This window comes from Lonchura striata, chromosome 1 (genome assembly GCF_046129695.1).
Source record: "Lonchura striata isolate bLonStr1 chromosome 1, bLonStr1.mat, whole genome shotgun sequence".
Lineage (NCBI taxonomy): Eukaryota > Metazoa > Chordata > Aves > Passeriformes > Estrildidae > Lonchura > Lonchura striata.
This window is the reverse complement of record NC_134603.1, coordinates 118,910,387-118,931,850: the sequence shown is the minus strand read 5'-3', so window position 1 is coordinate 118,931,850 and position 21,464 is coordinate 118,910,387. Positions and strand designations below refer to the sequence as shown.

The 21,464-nt window shown below is 38.0% G+C and overlaps 1 protein-coding gene across 2 annotated transcripts in view; it reads left to right on the top strand.

Annotated features, from left to right (window-relative positions):
• LOC110474601 (ubiquitin-conjugating enzyme E2 E2) overlaps positions 1-20,358 on the top strand; it is a 200,784-nt gene extending 180,426 nt beyond the window's left edge. For both annotated transcript variants that reach the window (XM_021538108.3, XM_021538105.3), the window contains exon 6: positions 19,570-20,358. In XM_021538108.3, the coding sequence (XP_021393783.1) occupies positions 19,570-19,667 (98 nt within the window). In that variant the 3' untranslated portion in view covers positions 19,668-20,358. The remainder of the gene's footprint in view (positions 1-19,569) is intronic.
• Positions 20,359-21,464: the final 1,106 nt, after the last annotated feature.

Below are 21,464 nucleotides of genomic sequence, written 5' to 3'. Positions count from 1 at the left end.
AGAAGCAGATCAGGTCAAATGGAAAGGCAACATTGACTCTCCCACAAACATAAACACATAGGATGGGTGAGTCTTCCATCCTGCCTGCCCTCTGAAGCGAAGAATCAAATATCAGTTACCCCCTACTCTTACATTTATGCAAATCTTCATTAGAACAACAAATAGGAGTAAGAATGGTAGCTAATTTACCCTCAGTCATACACAGTGATTAAACAGCACCGAAGCACAGCTGCAGCTTCCTTGGCAAGCGCTGCTATTCTTCTCCAGCAGGCTGAGCAAATGAAAAGAGGTGTTTGCTCCTGCCGCTCCTGTCATTCACACAGTAATCTACAAAAGCCACGGAGAGTCTCTTTCCTCCCTGGTTATACATCACCGCCCTTTGTTCCCTATCACTCCAGGCAGGAGCAAGTTTGTCCTTTTTAAACAACTAATACAATCCTTTACTCATAAGCTGTCGCAGACCCTTCAGTCCTGATTATTATTAATTGTCTCTGTTTTGCTTGGCAGTATCAGTCACTAAACTGTGTTAATGAAAGGTCTGAATTTTGTAACAGCTGGCTGACTTTTCCATGGGGGGAAGGAGTGTTGTAGGGTTTGTGTGTGACTGAACCCATGTGCATTGTCTGCGAGTGCAAGAGAGCCAAAGGTATCAGAGGGATGGGAGAGATGGCGGGATACACTAGCCCACTTCAGGCATTAATATTTTTCTTTGAGGTGGTACTCGAGGCCACAGCACACGTCCCTTTCTGCAAATCAGGGCTCCAGTCCTGTAAATACTTTGGCATTTGAATGAGCAGCCCCACAAAACCAGATAAATACCTTTACCTGCATGAAAGAGAGAGAGACAGAGAGACAGAGTGACTGAGTGAATGTTTATAGGCTTTATGCTTGAGTGCTGAAAATGCCTGCTTCCAGTGTTAGCTGCTAGGGCTGGCCTGTGTGGGCAATTAGTCACTGCAGAGTTACTCCATGTGTGGATACTCCCTGCTTTGAAAATATATTAAGTTACAAAAAACCTGTCTTGCTTGGACCAAAAGTCAACTATACTTTAAGTGTTTGAGCGCAGCCTGAAGAGTGTAAATTTCCACACTGCCTTAATCCAAAGAGCTTTTAAGTGCAGATGGCCACTGAGGTTTTGTGTTTTACTGAGTCTGAAGTGCTAAGCAAATTCATTATTTTTTCTAGTTACAGAGCTGGTGATGTTGATCTGGGTTAGAATGTTAATTTTTCTCAGTTGACCATTGCCATTCTGGCCTTGACAAAGGTTCTTGAGCCCCAGGAAAAATATCATTTGCAAATGCTTCAGAGAAAATAAATTGTAACACTGCAACACTTTTCTTTGCATGGTTTTCTTCTTCACATTCAAAATCTGAACTTGGCTGGCCTGATTATCCACAATGTCTGAACAGTCTTAACATCGAATCGTGTCTGCTTAAAAACATGCAGCTAAGCCTTGATTAGAACATCAGAACAAAGCCTATCTCTCCATCACATCAGCCTCTTCCTTTCTGGTATCATCCTTCAGCTCTGGCTCCTTACCATTTTCCCCACGTGCAAGTTCCACAGTCAGTGGTGATTTTATCCCCCAGTTGACGTTCTGGAACCAAATGCTCTGCTGCTGCTCCTGGCTCTCTTCCCTGCGAGGCAGCCATGCCCCTCTGTGTGTTCCTGAGATGGGGATGTGCCAGGGTGTGCATACAGAGGATGAGTGGCACACTGAGAGGCGGCCAGCCACAATATTGCTTTCCCCTTTCCCACATATATTAGGCATCCAACATTTGTAGCCAAAGTAACTGCTGAAGAGCTCTACAGAGCCCTACTTGCTTTGCTCTTTAGAAACCTCTGCCTGGTTCCTAACCTGACTGACTCGCAGGAATTTTATACCCACTTGTTTTTAAGCAAGTCTTGTCCTATACCTTAAGTGACCATTTTTCTGGTTTTCACTCCTGGTGTTCTAATTAAGAACCATCCTGTTCCCTTCTTGTCTTTATTTGATGCACACTACTAGACCTGTGTGTATGAGTCTCCTTCTGTAAGAGAGACTTTCTGTTCCCCTGCTCATCCTCACTGCACTCATCTTTTCTGAATGTTCCTGACTCTTGGAGTTCATTGGGGCATGAGGCACAGCTAGACAGACTAACCTGCTCATCATCACCGTCATCCAGGTGGAAATATTTACTGCTCCCTGTTGGATGTGCCTATCTCACTTGGCAGCCCCACTGAAGGTTATTTGTCTTAGCCCTGTCATTTTCACTCGTTGTCTGCTTTTTAACCCAATTGAGTGAAATGGTGGAGAAAGAAAAAGAGGAAAAGGAAGAAGGAAAAATGAAAAAAAAGAAAGGAAGAGCAAAAGAAAGAAAAAGCTTTTGCTAGTAAGGGCAAAACCTCTGCATTAACCTCTGGCAAAGGATATGCTCAAAAAACTGCCTGCAGTACCCACTTCACTGGGGTCAGCACTAGTCAAGTTGGTTGCTCTGCTCTCAGATATTTCAGTGACTAACATATTATCAGTGTAGAGATGCTTGTCTGGTTACCTTTTGAACTCAACAGAAAGTGTGAGGCAGTTTGTTTAGTGTTACCCATAAAGTTTGCTGTGAATGTAGTTTGAGACTGAAGCATGCGTGTCCTCACAATAAATGTACTTATGAGAATAAATGAGTAGTACTATATTACTTTGGGCAAGTAGCACTACGTTACTTCAAAGTGAGACCCATCCATTTTTATAGTCATTGCAGTTGCACAGCACTTCTGAAAAGCAGACTGTTTATGTTAAAAAATTCTGCAACATACATTGTGGCTTTCAAATATATTGTACCTCAGTCAGAAGTAGATGTGCTGTTTTTTACAAGTACTGCCATGAATCATGAATTTACTAGATGGCTTCATACTTTGTTAACCTATATGAAATATTGTGGCTGTGCATTTTAATTACTTATATTTATCTAAGCATAGGTAAGCCAAGTCAAAGATCCTAAAGTTATGGGGATCTTTACGTCTCTATAAGGGACACAAGACATACTTTTAAGCTTTATTCATTAAAGTCATTCTTACATTTTGCCTTTATCTTCCCTAGAAACCTCTTGTTTTTATCACAGAGTAGGTATAACAGACAAATTTTGATAACATGCTATTGTTCTTTTCCTGTTACAATTACATGTTTTCCATGTGTTTTGTCATGGTTTAGGTCTGACAAAAGATATTAACACCCTTACATACAGCTGCATGAAGGTACTAAATTTAAGAAAATTTAGAGATGGGATTCAGTTATTACACTATTCTTTTTCCTTTTTTTATTTTTTCTTTTTCCTGTTTGTTTTTTTTTTTTTCTCTTATCATTTTTCTAAGGGTGTGCGAGGTTCTGTACTCTTGTTGCTGAGGGTATAAAATCCTGGTTCTGTCATCTTTTGCAGAAAAGGATTCAATAGTGTAATTTAATGCATATCTTTGATCCTCAATGGAATCTAAAACAGCACTTTGGAGTGTGATTTTTCAACCTAATCTTAAAAGCCCTAAAAACCTGAATGGTATTTGCCCTGCTACAAAGCTGCTGGAATTGCTGCTGTTACCAGAACCTCTGCAAAACACGAGTAGGTGGGGAGATTTAAGTCAGACAACATGCAAGGGAAGGAACTGAATTAGTGATTTCTCAGCCCATTTGCCTTTTAGGCAGCAGTATACATTCTTGGAGAGAAGTTGGTGTCCTGCTGCAATGCCACTGCCCTGTCCCATCCTTCAGCAGCCATCCCAAATCCAGTTGTTGGAATTGCTCCAGCCAGGGTTCATATATCCAAGTGCAACATGGATAGATCTGCTATCTAGAAAGCTTTGAGCATCTCCACATTTTGAATTTGTGTTGGTACTTGGGAAACATAAGCTGCATCTGAATGTTTGTTCGTAGCAATTCCACAATCTCTACAAATTTGCATAAGGTATTGACAGAAATACCTGGACTACCCAATCTACAATACAATACCCATGGAATTGTCTTCTGCACACCCCAGACAAAGGGGAGTAGATTCACTTAAGCTCTCTCAAAGGCATCTCCCAAAGGAGCTGGAGTGAGGCTGCTGCAATTTGCTGCCCACTGAACTCTCCATGCTCCTGACGCTGCTTTGGGCTGATCATCTCTGGCACAGGGGCACCAAGAGCCAGAATTGCCACAGCCACTTAAAAACCAAGTGTGTGTCAATGCATCAGGTTCCACAGGAATAGCTCTGCTTCTGCAGCCAGAAAAGCCCCAGCCATACCAGCGTGCATTTTAATACACTAATAGATGTCCACTGTATCAATAAAAAAGATCTATTTTCAGAATTACTGTGATACTTAGGGTTTCCTGTCAAAAAAAAAAAAAAAAAAAAAAAGTTTAAAATAAATCCAAGGCAGCTTAATAAAGGAAAATGTAACATAGTTGTAATAATAAAATCTGTTCCATGCTGGAGCATTTGGCTCTGAGTGGGAATTTGGCTGACTTGTGGTCACAGCTCTGCTATTTGGCTTCCATGTTCCAACTTTTAAAATAGCTACCCAGCCCTAGGTAATGAAGAACAGGTCCGTGCTCCTCACCACTCAGCAGCATGTTCCTCTCCATTATTCCATATATCTCAATCTAGCAGGAAGCCTGTACCATGTTCCTCTTCATCTGGTGCTTCCCCATAGCAGAGGCTTTCTGTCAGTGCCAGTTCACATCAGGTGTGAACTTCTGCTGTTTTTTTAGATTTCCCAATTATCATTCCTTCTTTTGCCTTCACGCTCAGTTGTGAAGTGAATTTAGAAACTCTGGATGACAGCAAGTTCAAGGGATGAGCCACTTCTCATTTTCTTCATTCTTGTATTTTTTTTTCCTCAAGCAATAATCTGCATGTTTTGCTACGATCAGAAACTGCTTCAGAATCCAATCTGATTTTTTTTGTTTCTCATTTAACATCTTATCAGCTTTGTTCAGCTTATCAAAAAGGATTCTTAGGCTTTCCTGTGCCCAAGTATGTGCTGTTGTGGTTTCTAGTGAAATTTTGTTTCCTTTTGGAACATTTTTGTCAAGACATATAGAAGACAGGAAAATTATAAGTCCTCATTATAAATACTCATTAAAATTATAAATACTCATTCTTTAATAATCCATATTTGACTATGTTTGTCAACTGTGATGAATATTCTGGAAAATGACTGAAATACTTTTAAGTTGGTAAAACAATATAAATTTGTCCCATTTTGTGAGGCTGGCTAAGCCCTGCTACTTTGATTCTTTCCTGGCACCCACAGGCTACCAGGTGCAATGTCACAACACGGTACTATCAGACATAAAACAAAACAATCTCATTTTCCCATATATCCTTTTTGTAAGCGGCAGAGGGTCATGTAAACAATGAAATTGCTCTGTTGTCTGAGAGTATTTATATTCCTTAGCTTGGAGCTGTTTTTTCCCTTTTCTTCAGAGTATGTATACTGTACTCTGTCAGGAAGTGGGCAGGTTTCTGGGCTGTTTCAGCACAATGGAAAACACTTTCTTTGTATCTGAAGCAGGAAAATACTCTATGCCATGTCACTCAAGCATGGCAACTAGTAACACAGAGTAAATGAAAGTTAAAGTAGCCGGGAATCCATTCAGGGAGTAATGTTTTTTGGTTTGTTCTGAGTTGCAACATAACCTTTCTGTTCCTTTTTACATCTCTGACATGAGCTGTCTCCAAATGGGATGAGCTCACTCAGGAGGCTCTGGCTCAGCAAAGACAAAGCTCAGTGCGAGGTTGCTCTGGTGCCTCAGTGCTGCTGGACAGGGAGCAGAGCAAATGTGTGTTCAGCATAAAGACCATCCTAAGAAGTTGTCCTAAGGGAGCATGAAAGGAAAATCCAGCATAAAACTGATGGAGTTTGTTCTCTCAGTGAGTGTAGAATGACTACATCAAAGGTGGGAAAAATATGAGAAAAGAGATCCCATCAACTGTGATGAAGTTCTTTTTGCAATAAAGTACTTGTGTGTCTATAAATACTGTATGTTCCTCTCCCTGTTCTGCAGAACCTGCTACATATGTAAATTTACATATTTGCACTGATTGTATCATAGAATCTGGAGCTGATATTTACAATTTCTTGGTAGCTCATCAGTGCTTTCTCTTTCCATTCCTTTTAAAAGATACTGTACTATATGACTTATGCTGTAGTGTGTATACAGTACTTACTTCTATAGTTTGAATCACTTACAGCTTCTCATTTTCTGAGCTGAACACACAGTACCAATATGTTAAAGGCATTTAGGCACCTAAAGCTTCTGACTGTCAGCTGGCAGGGTTTTCAGTACTTCCCATGGGATTTACACATCTGAAGTCTCACTAGGAGCCTCTCAGCACTGCCAGGAAGAGACTTGCTATACATCTGGTCTTTAAATATTTGCAGACACATACACCTATATATCTTCAACTCTGGACATGATCTATAAACATGGTATTAAACAGATGTAAATGCAAGAAATGCAGCAGCACATTATGAAAATTGCATATAGAAATGCATTGAAATAGAATTAATTTGCTTTGCTATGAAAAGCTGATGAAACTGTTACAAGATTTGTTCTTATCAGTTGACTAAGTCCCCTCAACATGAACTCATGGCTGTGGGGATTATTATAACAGCAGGGAAAACATTTGTGAACTGTCATCCCTTTAGTAGTTCTCAGGAAAATATGTCTTGGAATATCTCCTAATTATGTGTGCAGGGGGAGGAGGCTTGGATCAGGATTACTATTGATGTTGGCCTAAATCATTGCTCTTTTCAGTTGCACTTTGACAACACCTTATGTGTAGAAGAACATTATTTGTGAACATAGAGGCTTTTCGTGTGTTTAGATTTAGATTATTCAAAGCTCACAAAACTTCATTAAAAAGATTAACACAACTATAGAGGTAAAATTGCTTAGAAATACTTCATTTTAAACCCCCCCATTATGGTTTCAGAAGTCTACAGTCTGTTTAATTCTTTTTTTTCTGAAAAGTGTCTAGAAATATTTACATGAGAAAATTGGTGGGTTTATGTAATTTAGAAAATGAATGGTAGAAATTATTAAAAAAAAAAAAAATCTGGATTTTGTGGTATCCAAGGCATGATGAAGTCATTAGCTGTAGCTCCAGATGCCAGTCACACACACACACTTACCCTGTTCTTTTTTTATTCTGATGTATCTGGAACTCTGCAAAGAATAATGAGTAGAAGGAGCACAGTCACTCTCTAGCAGAAGACCAGTGCTCCTCATTGAGTCAGGTACATTGCCTGCAACTGCTCATCCCTCAGTGGTTCAGAGAAAAGTCTAAAAATCCTTCAAAGTACTTTACTCACACACTAATACACAGGAGAGGAAATTCCCTCCTAGCTACAGCTAAGAATCAATTATGTGTTGAAGGATGAGCAGTACAGCCTTTGCAATGGTAGCTCAGGTGGTGCATGGCTACCAAATTTTCTAATTCTTTTTTGAGTTTACTAAATCACTTTCTAGTATTTCTACACTTTATGTTTTGTGTGTGCTTAACAATTTGATATATGAAGCATCTCCTTTTAACTTTTGCTAAATGTGGTGGGGTTTTGTTTGTGTTCTTCTCTTGCCATGGAAAAGAAAGAAGACCACTTTTTTTTTTTTTTTAATCTTATTTACCAAATGACCTGTCACATCTTACTTTGTGGTTTTTTTTTTTTTTTCCTTCTCAAAGAAATCACCTTAGATTTCAACCATTTTTAAATGGAAAAGCTTTGACCATACTGTTAATGATTTCTTGTCCTTTTTAATAATGTTTCTGCTCCTAATTTGTTTTTGCTTTAGGAGATGTGAGAAAAATTGAGCTTCAGACATAATAATACCTAACCATCAGTTTATTAAATGTCATCTGATTGAATCAGGGATTGACTAACATTCAAATCAGTAAAGAAGCTTTGTACATCTGTGACAAGAAATAAATGTAAAGGGATGTAACTGGCACTCATAAGAAAAGAGTCTTGTCACAACACTTAACTGTTCCTCATTTTTATTCCTCAGAAAGAGTTTCTAGAACATCTAGAATAAACTGGAAAAATATACACCTGAGTTTTGGGTTTGGTTTTTTTTGCATGAAACTTGTAAAAGCTCTATGCTAAATATACATACCAGGCTTTTAAAAGTTGGTTGATTTCTGCTCAAGAAGTTTCTGCACAGTTTCTTTAAACTTAGGCTCAACCATCATTAAATTAAAAGTCGTTGAGAAAATTCATGAGTGATGGATGCTACAAATACAAAAGGTTACAATTCATTTTCTTTCCAATAAACACGTGAAATTTAAAATACTACCAGTGGAGGTTTCCTATGCCCATTAGCTCAGAGCGAAGACAGATACTCTAGTGAATACACGTAATAAATCTTTGTGTGAACCAAGACCAAAATAAGTCAGCAACGTTAAATGTTTAACAATGTGAAGTATTTAAATAAAGTTATTTGTTATTTCTTATATATTAAATACAGATTTCCAGCTTAATTTCAGTGAGTTCCAAGATAAAAAGTAAACTGCATTTTAAAATACACTCTAATATTTTACAGTCATTAAATATATTTTATTTGTTTCATGCAGGTTTTTTCTGCCAATAGAGACGTCTTTAATCACATTGGAATTTTTTTTTATGAAGTAGATACATCACTTGCAGGCTTAACCCATTCTACTGAATGTATTTTTCTCACTAATATAACTGTATACATTTAAAGGAAAAATACATAAAACTAGAAAATCAATAGATTTAGACATCACATTCTAATTTCAGAATAATTTAATCCAATATTAATTATTCCCAGTCAATAAAAATAGCTCAAATCTCAGATGGAGTAAACTGGCATCAGTCCTGCTGAGCTTTTACAGTCCAGATTTTTCATTTAGACTTTGTTCCATTTTTCTAAGTGGGGGTTTGTTTTGTGTTTTTTGTTGATTTTCTTTTTTCCCTGTGTACCTTTTTTAACATGAAGGCAAGGACAGATTTTCAAATTTCTTGCCATACATTTCTAACTGCCTATGAACCACCATCAGGAACCTAATTAGCATGACTATTTTTAAGACTGATTTTCCTGTTCCTAAAATACAATTAATTTTTGTTTCACCATAGAAATCACACTGCTTCGCGTGCCTTAAGCTCCTGAAAGGAAGCCTGCTACATTTGGCAAACAGATTCACAATAAGAATGTTGAGTCAGTCCTGAAAAGCAAAATTTATAAGCTTGGATATGTTAGCTATTAAATCATTTAGTCTCTCACTTTCTTGTGTAAGATTTCAGAAATTAGTATTCCTGAGTCATCCAGATTCTACCTTCAGAGATGATTTACACTGCTGCAAGACATGTCTCTCGTATTTTGCATGGCTAATTTTCTATTTTATTCAGCAGGGGAGGAGGAAACGGTTGTTTGTTTTTTACAGTTTTGCAGATCTATCAAAGGCAACAAATAAAACAAATTATATGCAGTGTGTGTTTCAGAATCCCTATTTTCACAGCAAATTAAGTTCAGGTGCATTAGATGGACTTGTAGACAGCTACTTAAATACCAAAATATATCGTGCAATTGTCCCAAATTTAAGGATAGGCTGTACTGTAAAATTTCATATTCATGTGGGATACAGAAATAGAACTTTGATTAGTAAATTGTTTGTAGAATTTTCCATCTATACAAGGCTTAGAAAAAGGCCCTTCTATGGAGTTGAGCATTTACAACTCCAAGATGAATTTGATTTCTGAAAATTCTCAGGGGCTGGAATCCTTGTTGCTTGGGTTTTTATAATATCAGTTAGATAAAGTGGCTGCATAAAGTGGCATGAAAGTGGAACTTATTGTAAGACATAATATTATACTAGCAGAAGGAATTCCATAATGAATGACCTTTTGTGTCTTTTCCATCTCTACCTTGAGCAGCTTTTTTCTACGGCTCAGTATCAGAACTCCTTATGCCAATGTCTGAAATCATTTTGCAAAGTGATTACCATTTAGTTAGGCATGCCACTGGAGTCAATGTGACCCCTCAGGCAGGAAAGATAAGATTTCCAAATAAAGTTATTTTAACTTATATAGTTACAAAATAAGAAATTATCGCTGTAAAATATCACAAATTCAATCTTTTTTCAGCGTTGCCATGTAGTTTCATTGCAACTAATCCAGGAGTAGAATTTACCTTCATGATGAGTGCTACTTATTTTGTTTAACCTGTTTTTTCCTTCTAGTCCTATTAGAACCTGTTCATAATTAGGCATAATTGTATTAGTGTTCTGCAGTTACTCTAAAAGTGGATAGTCCAGTTGGTTGCTAAAATGGGGTTATTTTCTCACTCATGTGCTGATTACCCAGTCATTACCTGTATAGGTAGGGGATGGAGAGGCCCGACTGCTTTTTGTGTTATTGGGTAACAGTAGGAGGTGTGCTCATGCAAGGCACACTTAAGCTCCAATTCCTGTTCCAATGGATGTTCAACCTGCCAAGGGATTTCAGGCCCTGGGCTATGAATGAGTTTCATTTAGTAAGCCTTAAAAGGGATAAAATTCTCCACTAACCCCACCTCCTGTAAATAAAGGCATCTTGTATTCTTTTGACATTTTTATAGGATTCTTAATAGCAGTTTTGGATTTAAATTTGACAAATTAATAATGAGGTTTGGATTTAAATTTGACAAATTAGTGATGAGATTTAATTGGACAAGAAGGGGAAAATCAGATTAAACCAAAATACGCAGCATTCAAGCACATGTAGGCTTTTCTATTTTCTAAGGATGAATTGCAATAAATGTATAAATGGATGGATTCAAGAGCAGGTTTCAAGATTTTTGATATTGCTCACATTCAAACACTCTTCTAAGAGTGCAAATATCTTCAGGACTCATTTTTCTCTTAGTGTCTAGAAGTCTCTCAGTGTCTAAAAGACCAGACCATGCAGTAACACCTCCTCCCTTCCTGTCTTCTGGGAGTCCACATGGTAAGTGGATCCTATAGGAGCTCCTGGTTTTCTTTCAGAGCAGTCTACCTTTGGTACATGTGATTACAGGATGTCTAACCCCTCACAAAGCATGGTCACAGAGAATAGCTTTACCCTCAGTTTCTTAGGGGTTAAACTGTTTGCTCAGGATATGTAAGACCCATAGGTCAATCCTTTGCCTGGAGGAGGTGATTAATGGGAAATAAGGAGAGAAAAATCCAGAGACATGAGCATTCCTACAGAATAGCTATCCCTCTCTTAAAGAATCTTCAGACACATGAAAAAAATCACATCCACAGTGCTTTTCTGAAAATACAGTTATGACCCTATGGATAAAAGCCAGTTTAATTATGGGTCTTAGTGTTTTGGTTGCTTGACAACATGTTGAGATCCGAGCGCTGTGATTTTCTTATTATCCACTCACAACCATCTTCCACAAGGTAAATGCATATTGCTGTAGCTTCTTCAAATTTTATCAAACCACATGCCATGTAATGTCTTTCAAATTAAGTTCTACAGTTGCTAACGCCTTTTTATTAATTTTTTTCTAATAGCAACGACTGCTTCTCAATTGAGTAAGTTATTATGAGCAGACACATTGCTAATGTATCTGTGCTTTTAATATTGAGACGCATCCAAGCATCAAAGTGAAGTGTGTTATTTTAGAATTTTAATTGTTCCAGCATACTGGCACATCTAATAGGTGCATGTTCTTCCTTAATTAAAGATAACTCTTCAAGATCAGTACACTGTGCCTTGCTGATCTTTGATTGCCTCAGCTAACTCCCAGTCAGCCAGTGAAGTTTATAGAAATCCTGCTAAAAACTGAAGACTGAAAAAAAAATCTTTCTCTTTAAGCAAGAATGATTTCCCTTGGCAAGATACAGAGATGAATCACTGCCAACACTTTCCTTTAAGAACTGCGTTAATAAAATTGGGCCAGATAATACTCCTTATTTCTGAAACATCTTTTTCTTAGGCAGCCTCATATTTCACACCAGCGTGTGGTAGGTAGCCTGACAGCAATCAAACATAAGTCTAGAGAGAGGAATGAATTTCTCCCTCCATGCTTACAAAATGGATATTTTAGTAAATGGATGTTTCCTAAACTAGATTTGCAGAGTTCTTTTATTTTTGAAGATAGGTAACATTTTTTTTATTGAGACAACAGTTTGGACATTGTAATCAACTCACGTTGATTATGCAAACTTAACAGAAGTCAAATGTATTTCTGGCAAGTCTACAGTGCTCAAAATTTAGAGTCAAGTCATGGGTGGCAGCCTTTTTTGTGATATACATCTGTACAGCCACATTTATGAAATTATGTAGATACCTTGCCTGGGTGATGGAAGAGCTTTAGTCCGGCTTCACAGATGGGAAGCTAAGGCACCACTGTAAGACCAATTGACTTTCTTTCTATATATATTAGAATGTCTCTATTGAATGTTGAGAAGTGAGCACATAAATCTGTAAAACTAGTTCCTGAAATGAGAAGCAGACTTCATTATATGTTTCTACCATGAACTATAATTTCTAAAATTGATATTAGCTTCACTGACTTCTTTCCTAGTAGACATTTGATCTTTCTGGAATTTGCTCCTTTCTCTAGTGCCAACCATTTTTCTTTACTGGAAAAACTAATTTTATTTGTTCTCTTTTTGTAATACAATGTTCATTGATCACTTTATCATTCTTCTGTATTGCTTTCAAAGAGCCCCGCAGATGGTTAAATACGTTCTATGTGGATAGTTGAAATTGTGATTTTGTGAAAGTCAGGAATAAATTGCAGTTCAGCTTGTAGGCTGTGTAAAGCAATTCAGAGCCCTGCTACCACCCTTTGTTCTGCCCTGAATCACTCTGTTGTTCCAGTTCGTGCGCGTGTGTTGATCAGGCTCCCAACCGCGAGCTCGTTTTATTGCTGCACAAACAGGGATTAGCACTGCCGCGCTCCTTTTCACTCGTGCCCTGGGTTTGAGCACTCTTTTCAAAGGTGAAGGGTTAGTGGAGTAATTCAGTGGACCACTTTACCTGTCTCTGCCCTCAAAGAATTACTTAGTCTGTGCATTATTATTAATGATAGCAAAAGAGAGCAACACTGCTGCTCTAAGATCACTGAAGGATGCTGTGATGCATTTCACATATCTCATTTTCTACATCAAGACTCACAGTATCCTTGACATGGTCTTCTAGGAGTTCACTGAGTTAGAAGCAGGTGATATGTGGCTAACTATGAAAACTTCCTGAGGCAAAGTGACACAATAAATAAAATTACTCACAAACAATTCATCTTCTCTTAATCCCTTCCTCTTGGAGTACTAAATTGTTCTGCGACATGTTTGGTATAGCATGTCTCACTGCTGCCTTTGCAGTTTTCACTGACTGGTCTTTTTGTAACACTAACCTGGATACCATTGAAAACAAGTAAGAAAGTATAATTACATATTAAATAATTTTTAAATTAAGAGTGGTTTTGGTTTGAATCAAACTGTCACCATTTGCTGTTAAGTAAACAGGTGGTTTTGGTGAAGTGTTAGTTTCTGTGCTTGTCCCAGTCCTAACTTTAATTTTTTTTTCTTTAGTTTGCCTTTTGAATCTTAAACATTGGTACAATATTAAAACCAACAAAAATTGGATTCCAAAATCTTGGTTTTCACTGCAAGCCAGTGTGGGAATATATTCTGTCCTGCACTGCTGTTTGCTATGAAAGCACCAAACAAAATGTAGTTACTGAAAATGTGAACTTTTATTCATGGGGAGGTTTGGTTTTGGGGTAACCTATCCTGCCTGTACTGCTGCATAAAGATGACTCCAACGCAGGTATCCTGTGTATAACATAGAGAGCACACTGACTTTTCCCTAAAAAGCTCAAGCACTCCACATTTTAATTGAAAAATAAATACAACATAATATCTGGTAAGAGAGGCTGTCCTAAAAGAAATGAACAAAAAACAGTAGTATTCCCCAAACCAAAAATTCTTCTAAATGTGTAACTGAAGTTAAAATAACTAGAAAATTACTTCTTTGTTTCATGTCACACATCCTGTCCAAAGAATAGGAAACATTTAATTTTTGCTGACTGCTGCTTCAGTACAGCCTCTCAATGGGGTGCTCTCATAGCTGTGAGCATGAAGTCATTTAGTTCAGGAGAAGGAATAAGACCTTTCAAATTACATAACCTTTGGAAATTCTTCCACTTTTAGTTCTGCTCTTCAGGTGGAGCCCAGCTCTTTACAGTTTGATACAAATCTGAATCTAAATTGGACCAAGAAAAAAAGTACGTTCTAAATATTTGGCTGAAGAAACTTGAGATTTTTATAGGGCTGTGGTTTTTAGGTTTTAAGGTACTCCAGAAATCTTCTGAGAACCCACTTGTGGTGATGTAATAACTGTTCTCTGTTATCAGCTGTTCTCTGTTAAAACTGCAAAATACTGCAATGGAAATAAAATTCTACTTTATAAATGCTCATAAAAATATATAAAATGCATTCAAACACCCGTAATGTACATTTTAAGTCTAAATGTGTGTCTCTTTAACCATGTTGGCATTACCGATTGGAATTTCATTGCATATTGTGTGGTTGATGGGGAAGGCACATTGAAATCAAGCTGTTAAGCACACCATCTCTGTTTTTTATTTCACTAGAGTATGTTTGCTGTATTTTTAAAAGAGCATTGCAAAGCCCAGGAGATGAATTCTGCTCTGAAATTGCTATTTGCTGACATAGAAATAGCTGTAAAAATACAAGCTGAGAAAAATACAGTGCAGCAATATATTTTCATTTATTTGGGGGGAAAGTAGTTTTTAAAGAAGAATTATAGTCTGCCTTCTGAATGATAAAGCAGTTTAACTAGCATTAAACACAGCTGAAATTTTGTAATGACCAAACCTCAGCTCATCCAAATCCCCAATAGCATTAACTCCCTGGAATTGAACTGTAAATTTGATTAGCCTTACAATAGACATGAGACACAAATGTTCTTCCTTATACAGTCATATTAAGTGGCTGCAAAAGAAGATGACAAGGTATTGTGGAGCAGTGCATACAACCTTTTTAAGCTAGGGACAAGCTCCAGTTCACCCAGCTTTCAAAATCACATAAATACAGGGCAATTTCATGAATTCTAATATAACATGAGGATTACCTATGGTGGGGTGAGGAGGGATTTAGCAGCTGCAGTCTTCCTGTAAATCATCCAGAAGATTTTTTTCATAGTCTAGTTCTTTAGATTGACATTTTACTTGTAAACTACATTGCTGAACCATAGCTTCTTTTCTTGCCTGTATAATATGGTGCCTTTTTAATATATTTTCATTACTGATGCACTGTCCTCTGATGTGAAATTTGATCCTGTAATTCCTGGTGTGTTAATATTTCACATGGAGTTAATCAGAATACAGGATAAAAAATTTCCTTCACACAAGTTAAAGGTTATGGGGGCATCCCAGGGTGGGTTTTTAGAAGGAACAGTAAATTACAAGTTCTAAAGGTTTCTGGGTCCACAGAGTTGCAGCAGCTCCTCCAGGCTGGCACAGCCACCAGCACCCCAAAGGCTGGGAAGCCCATTCCTGCCCACAGGACAGGGAAGGAGCTGTGCACAGAGGGTGCCATCCCAGCTCTCAAGCCAGCCACCACACATCTAGTGATCTCTTGCCAGGCCATGAGTTGCATAGATAAGCTTTTTAATTAATTTATTGTGGGTTTATTTTAATTTCTTTCACAAGATTGTTTCACCAACATATTCCTGGCATAGCTCCTATCCCCTGGTAATTGTTGTCATTTGGACACAGTCCTGTTTAGAGTAAAATTCTGAAATTAACCCTGATTCATTGATGAATCATGCTACTTCTTTAAGGAAAAAAGACAGTAAAAATTAGAGCTGTTGAGTAGTTATAGAAACAAATTTCTAGCATCAAGATTAAAACCGCAGATATATATACAAATGGAAAATAAAGCTTTGTGGTAGTGAGAAATGGAAACAAAAGAAAAATGTTGTTATGAATTTTGAGATCAAATTTTCCTTTTCATCTCTTACTCAGATAGTTTATGCAGTGGTTGTTTTATAAATACATATTTGGCCCTACTAATGGATATTTCACAATAACCTTAAACAGTGCAGACCAGCTGAGCACCAGGTGGTGCTCAGGGAGGTAAATGGGGACCATTGTTTCTTCCTTATACTTGTAGGATTTCTTCCTCATACTTGATATTTTGTAGGACTTGGGCACTATAACAAAAGCTTGTGCATGTTGGGAGTTAAATATTTTAATTGTTTTAATTACGATGCTTCAATTTATCTTGCAATCTCTGTGTTACGGCCTGTCATGGTGCATTACGCAGAAGTGGTGACTTGTGACTCATGAAGTGTTGAGAGCTGTGTCTCCTTGGACTTGCTGGCTGGAGCTGCCCACACAGCTGCAGGGAGGGACCAGTGGCATTTCTGGAGCCCACACACTGTCCTTACATCCTGTGGCACAAATGCAGTGTGCTGCTTCAAATTGGCTGCTGTGCCCCTGATTGGGCAGTTCTGGTCTGAAGTTTAAATTTCCCTCCTCGCCAACTGTCCTGGCTTCCCAAACAAAGCAGTTGTGCCTCCTGATGGCTTTATGGCTTCACAGCAACTGCTAAAATAAGCCAGTTCTTCAAGCACCTATTAAAGTGCCCTTTTTACAGTCCTCATAAATATTTACATGTGACACAGCTCCAGACCCTCTGACAGAGATGTGAAATAGCTGAGCCTTGCTGTCAGTAACTATTTTTCTGTTCTTGAAATAAACTCATTCCTCTCAAATGAGAAAGTGGCTTTCCCAAACTGTGGGTTTGGTTTTTTATTCAGTATTGTTATAACAAACAAAATACACAGCAAACTGAAAAAAAATCAATGTTGTTGCTGTAATTGCTGAAAGTACCTTTTAGTAGCATTCACTTGGCAGCTGGCTGTGGGTGCAGCTGGTTCTGCTCTTGCTACAGCAAGCAAGGACCTCTCTTTGCTTCCACAATCCTGCTTCATACAGGCAGACACCTGTGGAGGGAGGCACTGGCTTGGGAGAAGCACCTGAGATGATTGATAGTTGATTCTCAGGTCTCTCAGCAGGAATTTACACACTTACATAAAAGCTTTGTAGATCTCAGACATCTTACAGGCCATCACCTTCACTCTTTCAACTGCCAAACAAAAGACTGCAGAGACAAAGGCTTGAACACATGGATAAATAAACAGCCCAGTTCTGTACATTACTGGACTTGAACAGATTTCCATACCTTACCAAGAATGCCTCTCACTGATTCTCTCACTGCAAAGGAAAGGAGACACTGTCCCATGCTGAGAGGAGGTGGGGGAAGAGCCTGTACCTTCCAAAGCCTTGTAAAGATGTATGGTTTTGAAATACTTTCTTGCACCTAAAAGGAGATATAGATGAAACCCCACACTAGGAAACCAAACGTTCTAATTATCATCCAGGTTTGGGAATGATGATGTGATCCTCACTATTCATGCAATGTATCAAGAAAATCAATTTACAGCTCTCAATGTGAAAGACATGCTTTCGCAGAAACATTTATCCTGCACATGAAAAAAACTTCCAGATTTGAGCTAGATAAACCTTTACTACAGCACATCCCTGTTCACTGACTCATACAAGGTTTTATAAAGATCTCAGAAGCATCACTTTAAATACACGCTGAAGCTCAGTAAGAACTTGCCGCATTCCAGATGGTGATACTGTGATATTCCTGCAACCCTTCCCAGCCTGAGGCTTCAAAGGCCAAACCCCACCTTTCCCTACAAGCATGAAAACCAGGATATGCTTCAAATTTTGCTTCTAAGATTCCTTTCAAGTTCAACCATTAGTCTCCATTTCTCCATGAGTCTGTGGAATTGTTTCTTTGCACAGGGACCTTGTGTCTGAGGAGGATGTTGGAATTTGCAGCAGTGCTCTCACACTCATCCCCAAGCTGCCATTACACTATGACAAGGTTTCCCTGTTGCTGTTTAGGGAAATATTTTGTGAAGAGAAATGTTGTCCTTTCCTGGAGCTCAGGTTCCCCATTTACCCTGCAGTGCTTCTCAAACCTCATTCCAGCCACAAATAACTTTTTGCTACTTAAGAGCCCGTTAACCTCCTACTTGCACGGGACAAAATCCCTCAGATAATCCCCTATGCAGTTTTTCTCCCTGTTTGTGGATTCAAAAGTGATATACATTCCAGTCTACAGCTTTTAAATTTAATCATAGACCAGATACTTCTTTTACTCACATGCATGTAAAAATAATCCAGTCCAGGCCTTAGTGACCTCCTCTGGATATATTAAGATATTAAAGGTAAGCACATGCAGTAAGTGCTTGCAGGGCTGAGACTCAGGGATTTAGTACACTGGAGTCACAGTGATTACTTGTCCTACTAATTTAGGAGTTGCAAACTTAACATTCAAATCACAGGCTCTTCCTGAAAGTGCAGGTTATGCATGGAAAGCAAAAGAATTTTTTTTATTAGATATTACTCACTAATATTCGGTGGGATTGGCAGTCAGCCAATCAAACCATTTTTGGCTAAGCCAGTATGTTTCCCCTATCATAAACTCTTATCATCAACAACCAAACAAAAAGCCCAGATTTCCTCTGCTTGACATAAGGCCTGACATCTTGTCCCAGGAATTTCCGTGGTTAACAGTGCAAGCACCACACTCAGATTTCAACTGTACCGAGAAAGCTGATGCACAGATTGTTCAGTGGCACCATCTTCAGACAACAAAGCTGATTAATACCTGGCTTTCACAAGAAGTTATCTTCCTCTGTCCTAAGTCAGGGAAAAGTGTGGTATCAGTGTCTCTGGACTTGTAGAGTACAGCCTCAGACCATTTACTGTCGCAGCAGAAACATCAAGAGCATGTGTTCCCCTCAAAAAAAGGGGAACCTATAAATTTTGTCTGCTTAAAATTATAAAAAATGTTGTCTGCAAAAGAAAACTGTTGATGAAATACAGTCACTTATGGGAATGTCTTGTATTGGATTGCTTTTTTTAGGTGACTGATTGGTTTTGATTAATTATTTATTAAGAAATTCATAGATCCAGACCATGTAATGCAGCATTCTATTCATACGAACGCTCAGAAAAATCCCATAAATTAAATTAAAAATCCCAAAGTCTGGAATTAACTTCTCTTCCTTTGAAAATAGTACTTGCTGCCCTAAATTCTTACATTTCTTTATGATTTAAAATTAAAGTATTAAAAAAAAAACCAAAGTAATATTCAACCTGATAACAGAATTAGAGCTTATACTCTTCTTAAGTGAGAATATGAATAGTTGTGGGAGTCTAATACCATAAATAAATTACATCACCTGAAGGTGAGTTTTAGCTCAAAATAAAATTATCAGAACTTTTTTTTTTTTTGTGGGGTAGTACTTTTGAAAATTGTTTCAGTTATATGTTTACGAGACATGTACAGCTAATTGCCATCCATCCCACCTTCATCTCCTTCCTTCCCTGCTTTGAAAACAAGGCTGATATATGTGGGCACCTTGTTAGACCTAAGAGAACTGAATGAATGTGGGTCTAAAAATAGCTTTTTCATCCTCCTGGGGCTGATGTGTGTTTCACGGTTTGTGTTTCCTTTTCAGCTGACCCCCTGGTTGGAAGCATTGCCACTCAGTACATGACTAACAGAGCAGAGCACGACAGAATGGCCAGACAGTGGACCAAGCGATATGCCACATAGGAACCTTCTCTAGGATTTGCTGGACCTGTGCAAGCACATTCACTAAGTGCATCAATAGCCCTTCCCTTCATTCTTATTTTTTATTAAATCTTGAACCATTTTGTGACAAAAGGTTGTCCTTACTTCCTTTTTTTGTTTGTTTGTTTCACTTTGGTTTATTTTTATTGTTTCTGGGTTTTTTTGTTCTGTTAACTTGAAAGTTGTTTCCCTCAAATGTAGAAAGGGAATTTTGGTTATCAGTGCAAAGAATGTTGGATCTGTAATAGTATAGAGCTTTATCAGAAAGCTTTGTATTAATGTGTGGGTTTTTTTTTTTTCTTTCATGTGGTTTTGGGGAAAACAAACAAATTCAGAATTATATCTCATTTCTACTTAAATGTAGTGTTTAGGGTTATTTTTTTGTACTGAAGTCTTTAATGGTGGGTGCATGCTACTGGGAACAAGTTTTGTATAAAAGCTTAAAATCAAGAATCACTGTGCATTACTAAGACTGTGTTTATCACTAGCCTTCTGTTTCCCACACAAAAGGCTATTGCATTGAACAAATTAATATGTATTTTGATTTACTTAAAAAACAAAAAAAAAAAGTGCTTGTAAATTTCTTAGGGACCTGCCACTTTTGACTGTGGATCAGTTGATGTACACTTGTATTATTAAAGCACTCAATAAAACACTGTGGCTGATAAATGCACTTCTTGCAGGACAGTGCTTTTGCGTTTATGCAGCATAGGCTGCTTAGTCCTCATATAATACAACTGCAGGTTAAAAAACTATCTTTAGGCCTGAACTATTCACTTCTTCTCAACAATGCATTTCTTAACTTAGAATTCTTCATTGTGTCTTTCTTCATATACAAACATATTCCAAATTTCAAGGCCTTTCTTTCATATGTCTGTGCTCAGATTTGCCATTCAGAAGCCTCTTGCTGCATCTTTTACACTGTGGCTTCACTATATCCATCTTGTTACATTTAAAATAGTTGGCAATAAAAATAGCCTTGCAGTGAAAGCAGAATATTGATGTTGATTTTATACAGCGGGCCTCATTTTGCTTTTCTCCAAGCTCTTTGACTGTAAAAGGAACTGTTATTTAAAAAAAATAAATGAAGGTTTTCGATGGGAAAATTGAGCCCACTGCACCAATCATTCCCAGCACATTCAATGATAAGGGTATTTCTATTCAGATTTGACCTTCAGGCTAATTTTAGATATGCAGCCATGGAGGAAAAACTTCTACTTGGCTAAGGAAATGTGTGGGTGTTGCGATTTAGAAAATATATACTGTGATGCTGATAGCTGAATGTTCTTTGTGTTGCAAGGCCTATTGGAAAACCCCTGTCTCATATAATTAAATGTTACAGATGCTACATACAGTGCTTGCTTGCCCTCTCCCCTCTCTCCTTGCCTCTTATGTTTAAAGAAGATCTTATCTTAAAGAAGATACATTACAGCAGGGTCACTACAAACAGGGAGACGGGGAGGACAAGCAGGGAGACCAAATCCCATCACACTCCAACCCAATTCAGCCTTCATGAAAACTAAAGTCAAGGTGACACCACAGGGTGTCTCTACACCCACCACTGCATTGCTCAGCACTTCCAGGCTCTTTTGGTTTTCTCTTGGTCATTTGCTAATAAACTGAGAAGACATTCAGCTTCAATCTGCTGGTGAGCTGCCCTCTGTGTGAAGAAAAGCTGAATGTTGATGTCGTTGTAGCTGGTCTATAACAACCCCCCAAGAACCATGGGGATCTCAAAGAAGTAATCACACTCTCTTGATCAGAGCAAATAGGGAGTCT